Source organism: Brassica oleracea, chromosome C6 (genome assembly GCF_000695525.1).
Source record: "Brassica oleracea var. oleracea cultivar TO1000 chromosome C6, BOL, whole genome shotgun sequence".
Taxonomy (NCBI): domain Eukaryota; kingdom Viridiplantae; phylum Streptophyta; class Magnoliopsida; order Brassicales; family Brassicaceae; genus Brassica; species Brassica oleracea.
In genome coordinates this window covers 18,484,604-18,493,017 of record NC_027753.1, presented here as the reverse complement: position 1 = coordinate 18,493,017, position 8,414 = coordinate 18,484,604, and the positions used below count along the sequence as shown (strand labels likewise).

General features: G+C 36.9%; 2 protein-coding genes across 2 annotated transcripts; one reads left to right on the top strand and one right to left on the bottom strand.

Annotated features, from left to right (window-relative positions):
- The first annotated feature begins 764 nt into the window (after positions 1 to 764).
- On the top strand, positions 765 to 2,151 carry LOC106300377 (60S ribosomal protein L24-2). The gene is made up of 5 exons (XM_013736506.1): positions 765 to 857; positions 1,175 to 1,250; positions 1,329 to 1,430; positions 1,527 to 1,675; positions 1,766 to 2,151. The coding sequence occupies exons 1-5, from the start codon at positions 847 to 849 to the stop codon at positions 1,914 to 1,916; spliced, it is 489 nt and encodes a 162-aa protein (XP_013591960.1). The 5' UTR covers positions 765 to 846; the 3' UTR covers positions 1,917 to 2,151.
- Positions 2,152 to 2,583: 432 nt separating this feature from the next.
- Positions 2,584 to 6,581, bottom strand: LOC106300376 (pyruvate kinase, cytosolic isozyme-like). The gene is made up of 16 exons (XM_013736505.1): positions 6,370 to 6,581; positions 6,179 to 6,275; positions 5,868 to 5,965; positions 5,631 to 5,786; positions 5,456 to 5,533; positions 5,209 to 5,340; positions 5,044 to 5,124; positions 4,853 to 4,924; positions 4,681 to 4,770; positions 4,451 to 4,595; positions 4,214 to 4,302; positions 3,991 to 4,086; positions 3,796 to 3,863; positions 3,598 to 3,697; positions 3,228 to 3,287; positions 2,584 to 3,003 (listed from the first exon to the last, which is right to left on the bottom strand). Exons 1-16 carry the CDS (start codon positions 6,436 to 6,438, stop codon positions 2,851 to 2,853), a joined length of 1,584 nt encoding a protein of 527 aa, XP_013591959.1. The 5' UTR covers positions 6,439 to 6,581; the 3' UTR covers positions 2,584 to 2,850.
- Between the last annotated feature and the right edge of the window lie 1,833 nt (positions 6,582 to 8,414).

Genomic DNA, 8,414 nt, shown 5'->3' with positions numbered 1-8,414 from the left:
TTTTAAAATTAAACAAAAACTAAATGTTTAATTATTTACTTGTTAATATAAATCTATGAAGCGAAAAGTTTAATTTTTTAAAAACATTCTAAATTTGTGAAATGTTACAATATCTTTGAATATGACAATAAAACAATATTTTACTAATCTTTATATATATAGTTACGATTTTAATAATGAAATAATAATCCGAAAATATATATATAGAAGAAGATACAAATACATGTGAAAGTTTGAAACAATCTATTCATTGAAAAAAAATATACAGTAACTTATTATGTTTTAAAAATTGATAGACACATATATATTATAATATATACCAATTTAGAATTGAAAACAAAATATTTATATAAAAATAAATGAAAACAAAAATATGCGGTTGCGTGTCGAGATCAAGTACAATGTTAAAACCATTCTGTTAACGTGTTGTGATTGTGATGTACTTTTAGCAACAAACTAATGGTTTGCTCTCTTTTTTTTGTGCAAAATGGTTTGCTTGTGCACAAAATAAAAAAAAAAATCAGTTTAAAAAAAAAAAAAAAAAAAAAAAAAAACTAATGGTTTGCTTTAAAAGCTGCTTCTTGAAAGTTTCATCTACCTTAACGATACGCTGTCCTCAACCGGCGGCTATGGGAAAAAAAATAATCAAGGGAAGCGGGATGGTCATCACTACAGAAATATATGGGCCAACAACATAATGGGCTATAAGTGTGGGCTATCCAAATTAAATATATAAACGAAAATGGGTTTGCACTCTCGTTGTAGCCTCCTCCTATATAAGGAAATCGATTGAATTAGGGTTTGGGGTATCAGTCTGGGAAAGGAGCAAGAAGAGGAGCAGCAACCATGGTTCTCAAGTAATCTCTCTCTCTGCTTATCTGTGCATGTTGTTCATCTTACGCTTATTGCAATAGGTTTCTGTAAGAGAATGAGATTATGTTCTGCTATAACTGGATCTGGTTCTGCTGTCTGTCCTTTTCTCTGTTAATTCATGTTCTGTAATGATTTATGGAAGTGTGAAACTCTTCGCCTACATGTATTACTGGTCTGTGTTTGGTATTAGATGATTCATTTCTATCGTGTTAGACTCGTATGTTTCAACAACCCCAGTGAACTTTGAACTTGTTAATCTTAGTTGCTATGTCTCACTCTTTGGCTGTCTTTGTGATGTCAGGACGGAGCTTTGTCGTTTCAGTGGCCACAAGATTTACCCAGGAAGAGGAATCAGATTTATCCGATCTGATTCTCAGGTATATTTATTAATCTTGGTTGTATACTGATGTTTTAGTCTCTAAATCTCTTCTGCTACCGTTTCCATTGTTCATAAGGTGTTCTTGTTCATCAACTCCAAGTGCAAGCATTACTTTCACAATAAACTGAAGCCTTCCAAGCTTGCATGGACTACCATGTATAGAAAGCAGCACAAGAAGGTAAATAAAACTCAATTATAGTTTGTTTTTGTTAGAGCCTGCGTTGGATTATGATAATTGATAATGACCCTGTTTGAAATTATGAATCTGTTGTAGGATGCAGCTCAAGAGGCTGTTAAGAAGAGGAGACGTGCTACCAAGAAGCCGTACTCGAGGTCCATTGTTGGTGCTACCTTGGAAGTGATCCAGAAGAAGAGAGCTGAGAAGCCTGAAGTTCGTGATGCAGCCAGAGAAGCTGCTCTTCGGTCAGTTTCTTTCTGTCTTTCTCATTTTCATTCAATTGGAACAATTGTTTTGATTTCTAAAAACTGATTTGACTTTTGATGATTTTACAGTGATATCAAGGAGAGAATCAAGAAGACTAAAGATGAGAAGAAGGCAAAGAAGGCTGAATTTGCTTCAAAGCAACAGAAGATTCAGGCTAAGATCCCCAAGGCTGCTGCCAAGGGAGGTCCCAAGCTGGGAGGTGGTGGTGGCAAACGCTGAATAGCTTTAAACCATATCTTCTCACTTTTGTGTGTGTTTCGGCTAGTGGCTATTTCTTGATGTTAATTTCAGATTTTTCTGCAGAACGTATACCTTTTTTTATTGGCGTTTGTCTTATTACTTTTTGCAACTCTTATAATCTCAGACTTGAGGATTTTGGTGTCAATGGACTTCATTTCACTATTTTCTGTCTCCAAATTTTGTAAACAATGTTCATCATCTGTTCTTCATCGTTTTTTCTAGTATATCCACCACAATTCCAATCCCAAACCATCCTTTAAGAAACATCAGCATTTTCATATTGGTTGATAAAAACAACATGTCGGACGGGTTAAGTTTATAACACATCCATCAAACACTTGCATCATCCTTCGCACATGGTGTTTCGGTCACTTAGGCTAATTAAATGAAGATTGGGCAAGAACTTGTTGGTATCTATAATAGGTGGAATCTTTGTGGCGAGCTATAAGCTAAGCACATGTCTCATGTTCTATGGCGTAAGGCGCCTTATGTCAATTCAAATGCTTTCTTTCCAACATAAAGTTCAACTGGTTTTGTTTTTGATCACTTAGACTAACCATTTCGCAGGTCTAGATTGATCAACCGTGAAGATTGGGCAAGGACGCTCATTATCTGTATTCACAGACTAAGAGAGACGATATTATAATAACGATCGATATAGGGATGTTTTGTAACATCAAAAATATATATGATGCTAGTTTATTGAATAATTTGCTAGACATTGTATACTCTTTAAACGTGGCTTTAAATCTGAAGGCAACCCAAATGTAATACCGAAAGGAAAAAGAAGGGAATCATTTAGAGACATCAAATCTCAAAAACCATAAGTCCCGTAGATAAAAATATACTCACTCCGGCACAGTCTCGAAGTAAGAAAAATATAGCAATTGTTTTCCTCTTAACCATTTTTGTGTTAATCCTCTAGCTCGATGATCTTCACCACAGATGCATCACCAACTTTCTGACACACCACTACTCTGTCATGCGATTTGATCACTCCTGCTTGCTTTCCATGGTCTAGTGCAACCTTGAGGACTGACTCGTTCGTCGCACTTGTTGATTCCGCCTGCAACAACAACATCTTAGTTTTTTTTACGTTTCTTAGAACTTGAACCCAAAAAGTTCCAACTAAAACTCTTTATACGTCTTGTTTGAGCCTCTAAGAAGGGTCATTTGGTTCAACCAGAATATAAAAGTCCAAGGTTAAGCACAATTCATAGCAAGAATAAGCAACAATCTGTGTCTTTAACACTGTTTGTTGCAAAAGAAAAGAAGATAAACAAGACTTACTGGGTGACGAGGATCAGCGAGCATGGGGAAAAGGCCTCTGACAATAAGTGACTGCCTCGCCTAATATGAATCACACGGTTAGCAACCTTCTATAACGTGCACTTCATATATGTGAGACTACAGCATAACAAGAAACAACCCTAGAATTCTGATATTACAAAGTAAACAATCACAGTCAACCATTGATACAAAACATTTGAGGAGCCTCTTTTATTGAACCGTGTCTAAGATTGATGACAAGGTGCAAGTAAGAAAAAGAAGTCCAAAAGCAATAACTATGTATATCATGTCGCTTTGAAAACTAGCAACTTTTTTATAGGAATGACATGGCTGTGCTTTATAAACTTGAGAGACTAGGTGGGAAAAATACCTCAAAGGCTCCACTAAAGCTCCATTTCAGCTGATTTGTCTTAACCCGGGGAATGACGACAGAAATAACGGGCATTGTTGGCCTGTATTTGGCAATTAACCTGCACGGAGATCAAAGTAATAGCAATTCATTAGACAAAAAAATGAATTGAATAAACAAAAAGAAAAAACAGCTGAAGGCAAAACCAATGCTACGAACCTTGCTGCTCTTCCAGAAGAGGTGAAGCATATAATGACAGATGCCTTAACCTTGATTGCTGCCCGTACCTGACCAGCGTGAATTAAGTTGAATCAGAATATGTGATGGAAGTTTATGTCTTTAAACCAGTCAAATATAATATTTCTTACAGTAACACAGAATCTTATGGTTCTACAACACAGAAGACAAACTTACAGCTGAAGAAGCAATGGATTCCAAGTGAGACATCGGTTCTCCTACATACTTGACAGTCTTCTTGAAGTACAAGTCCTGATTGAAAACCTTTTCTGCCTATGAACAGGTTAAAAAACTGAGTAAGAACAAAAACTACTTAGAAATCTTGATTCAAGATGGTTGCAAGATGCATGGGATTTAAGGATGCAAGGAACGAAATGAAGTTAAGATACTTAAAGCCTACCTCAGCACAGATCCTGCCGACAGTTGATATTGTCTCAACAGGGTACAAACCGCGAAGGGTCTCAGCACCAAGAAGAATTGCATCACTTCCTGCAGGAAGAAAGATAAGAAGAAGATATCACGACAAGAGCTGTGATCCATAAATAGGTTTTCCCACCACCATTTCAATAACACCTACCAAACCAAGTAGGTTCTGCTAGAAAATTTAAGAAGTACCACAAAAGAAGGACTCACATACCATCTAGAACAGCATTAGCAACATCTGTTGCCTCTGCACGAGTTGGTCGCAAGTTGTCAGTCATACTATCAACGACACGGGTAAGAACGGCTGGTTTTCCAGCCATGTTGCACTTGTAAAGGGCTGCCTTTTGAAACAAAAACACCTGCACAAGAATCCACCAAGGTAATATTATAAAGAGTGTAAAGTCTGGTGCCGGAAAACCAATTTGAATAACCAAACCAACATACCTTTTCCGGGGGTAAATCAATACCCAAATTCCCACGAGAAAGAATAATTCCATCAGCTTCTTGTAGAATCTCATCAAAGTGGTTAAGTCCCTATTTTAAATACAATATCAGCAGCTTTCTCCTTACCGGAGGAAAAGTTAATATGAAGCAATAATCATTGCATTGCACTTACCTCTACATTCTCAATCTTGGCAAATATTTGTGTTTGAGAGAGGTCACCCAACTTCTTAAGCATTTCGCGGGTCTGTGTTATGAAACAACAATTGGTCATTTTTCAAAGAAGAACATAAGAAGCTCGGAGCTAACAGTGCATACACAAAGAACTAGGATACAACATCTGAAGGATATCATAAAAACACAGACCTGGCGAACATCCTCCGCATGACGACAATAAGACAAAGAGAGAAAATCGATTTTATTCTGAACTCCCCATGTGCTTATAACCTAGATGACAACCAAATGAAAATAATACGGTCAGACACTCGAATGTGTCGCAACAAGGAACAAAAGCAATCACTAGAATCATACCTCCTTATCTTTCTCCGTTAGAGTTGGCAGATCGATGTGAACTTGAGAGGCGTGCAAAGTGAAGAGAGAACCAGCCAGAGTAGCAGCATTCCTTGACAGGCAAATGACATCATCTCCTTTGACTTCATCAACCTGCAGGTTCATTTGGTAGGTTAGTCTTACAACACATAAATTCCATCCTCTTAAGAGACTTCAACATAGATAAACCACCAAAGCTCCATCTGTAAGCTTCACTATTTGTTTTTACCTCGAGCCAAACTGAAGTTGTTTCACTACCAGTGAATAGGTATTGCCCAACAAAAATAGTGTCTCCTTTCTTCACTGCCTGAAAACATCACAGGGAATGGATACATAAGTAAACACGCTAAAGCATTGATTAGATATATATATATAGTATCACCTCATTAACGTAGAGAACGAACCTTGGCAAGCCCATTGAAGTTAATGGGAAGGACTTCAGAAGACGCTTCTTGATCTTGACTGGGTGTCAAAGTAACAAGTCCATCGGCTTTAAGAGTAATAGCTTTCCCAGACTTGTTGATAACTTGCAGCTCAGGTCCCACGGTATCAAGCATAACCTAAAGAACCAAAACAAACACTCCCTAAAACTAAAACTCATGCATATGGAAAAACTATCAATTCAAAAGAAAAGAACATACGGCACAAAGCTTCTTAGTGCTCTTCACAGCAATTTTCAGATTATCCAGCGTCTCCTGGTGATACTCCGCATCACCCCAAGAGAAATCAAATCGAGCCACTGCCCATAGCAAGCAAAAAAAAAAAAAAAGTAAATTAGCATTGGACTCCTAAATTTCAGTAGCTAATATGTGTAAATCATTATTAGTTACTAAAATTATACATATATCGTTTTCAATTGTTTCAAGGCTCTTAAATCTCAGGATCGGACCGGTTTAGTGGAGAAAACACGAGTGACGTAAGCAAACCGGAGAAAAGTAGGTCAGTAGTGTACCGGACATCCCGGATTTGAGGCAACCGGAGAGAGTCTCGACGGATCGGGATTTGGGACCGAGAGTCCCGACGATCTTAGTCAATGCTGGGAAGAAACTCTGTGAAAATACATCGAAAGTGATCAGTGATGCTTCGGAAACGAAATCGATCCATGCAATAGATCAGATCGATGAAGAGAGAGAGAGCGCTTACAGATTTGGATGGCTCGAGGATTGATGCCATCCTGATCGGTTCCTCGAGAAGGAGATGACTCGAATGCATCTTTGAGGTGTGAGAGGAGAGATCTCAGATCTTCGGCGGCGAACAGAGTGAGGATTCGATCGGAGAGGAGATGCTTTTTTATGCGAATAGGATTTGACCGTCGAATATTCGTTAATAACTAACGAAATGATACTCCACGCAATGGAAGAGTATATATAAAGAAAAGAAACATGTCGTGGCTCTTTTTCTTTTCTTTTTTAATCCAAAGGTTCTCAGTTTATTTTGAATTATGCCCGTAGTTTTTATTTTAGAAACCGTTAACCCTCTGCTGATTTACGTGAAAAACGACTACAGAAAGCTTGCACGATGTCGTTTTCATCTATTGGAGTGAAATTTGGATTCGAAGACATATACAATCTATCTTCTAGATTGTGTTTTATTTTTCCGTCTCTTGTGATGAGGAGAGCATCAAAACTGCGTTCTAGTTGGTCAAATTCCAACAAATATTCCTCACGTTCTAGAATAATCAGCAATTATGCCCTTTTAGTTTTCGCATCACCGGGTGTTGTAATGGGCCCATACAGGTTGACTACTACACAAACACAAGTCTTGATCAGCATTCATAGGCCGTGAACTGCAGCATGGGTTGACCCCAGAGATTTATATCCGACCCGAAACCTAGAGACTTCAAAGGACAAGATTTTGAGTCATTACCGTTCGGGTCGGGTTGGCATGTCCAGCTTTTCCTATGCTGTCTCAGATTTTGCCTCTGGCTATTGCCTATTGGGTCCATGGTGAGGTCGTTCGATTGGGCCCATGGGCTTAAATGCTGAAGAAATGGATGTGTCAGAAAGTATTCAATTAAAATAGAATCCTACTTTTTATCTAATTAAAAATGTTGTCATTTAAGTTTTGGACTTATTCACGTTTCATTATAAATAGATATAACATTTCTTATTATTCAGTTATACAATTTTATCCCTATTAACACTAACCGATATTAACCAATACAAAATACTCATCAATTATCTAAAAATTTAGATAATCAAATACTTATCAATAATCTAAACTTTTACATACCATAGAATCATCTTTGAGTTGTAAAACTGTGACGCAAGGGAAGATATGCTTCAGTTTCATTACCTTCTTGAAGGAATAGCGATTGGTGTCTCCTTCATTCAGGCATGGTCTCTTGACCATACACTGAATACCAATAACACTACGACAACTGAAATCGCTCAAAGCGTTACAAGGGATCACATACATCAATCTTATGTTGTTCAGAATGGTCCCAAATTGATGCGAGAGTCAATTAATTCAGAAGCTGGTTTTCGGTAAGAAGAGGATCATAAAGTCCTTTCATTGATGTTTTCAACTATGGGAGAAGGAGAGCTCTATGTACTATGTTCTGCATTTCTTATTTTTTGAGTTTGTGTAGAACGGCTTTAGTATTACTAGGGGCATTGTCTCCGCGCAAGCGCGGGGTTGTGGACAAAGTTCTTGTTTCATCTCAATATTTTTGCTAGGGTTATTGTAGTTGTGAATTTTGCGTTTTGAGTTGTTTTTCAAGTTTTTTTTATTTTTATAGGGTTAGAGTTGTGATGATGAACTGTGTATGCATTGTTCTCCACTTATGAAGGACTAAACTGTGTTAGTAATGTGATTGATATAATTCGTGTTGTTGTTTGTTGTGTCACTGAAACTTATTGTTTGTATGTCTTTTTAATTTGTTTCTTGTACTGTTGAGAGTACATAAATTATATTAAAGTTGTTGAAAATACTTTTTGTTTCTGGATATTTTTTCTCCAGTTAGTCGTGTAAGTTGTGTGTATTAAGTAATAATTTTTATTATCCTTATTATGTTTGTTATATAATTTTATTTTATTTTTAAAGTTGTTGCTCTTATCGGACCTTTAAAACAAATACATGAAGACTTGTAGAAATAACTATAAGATGAGTGACAGTTCTGAGTATTTGGGCTTTAATGAGTTTTAAACGAATTTATGTATTTTTCATAAGAAGATAATAGCATTGGC

What these genes read in the sequence shown, in the direction of transcription:
- LOC106300377 (XM_013736506.1), top strand. An exon ending in TTATCCGATCTGATTCTCAG is followed by an intron (nt 1,251 to 1,328) that starts GTATATTTATTA and finishes ATTGTTCATAAG; the next exon opens with GTGTTCTTGTTCATCAACTC. An exon ending in GCCAGAGAAGCTGCTCTTCG is followed by an intron (nt 1,676 to 1,765) that starts GTCAGTTTCTTT and finishes ATGATTTTACAG; the next exon opens with TGATATCAAGGAGAGAATCA.
- LOC106300376 (XM_013736505.1), bottom strand. Translation starts at nt 6,438, where the DNA reads ATGCATTCGAGTCATCTCCTTCTCGAGGAACCGATCAGGATGGCATCA. An exon ending in TTGATTTACCCCCGGAAAAG is followed by an intron (nt 4,596 to 4,680) that starts GTATGTTGGTTT and finishes ATTCTTGTGCAG; the next exon opens with GTGTTTTTGTTTCAAAAGGC. An exon ending in GCTTTAGTGGAGCCTTTGAG is followed by an intron (nt 3,288 to 3,597) that starts GTATTTTTCCCA and finishes GATTCATATTAG; the next exon opens with GCGAGGCAGTCACTTATTGT.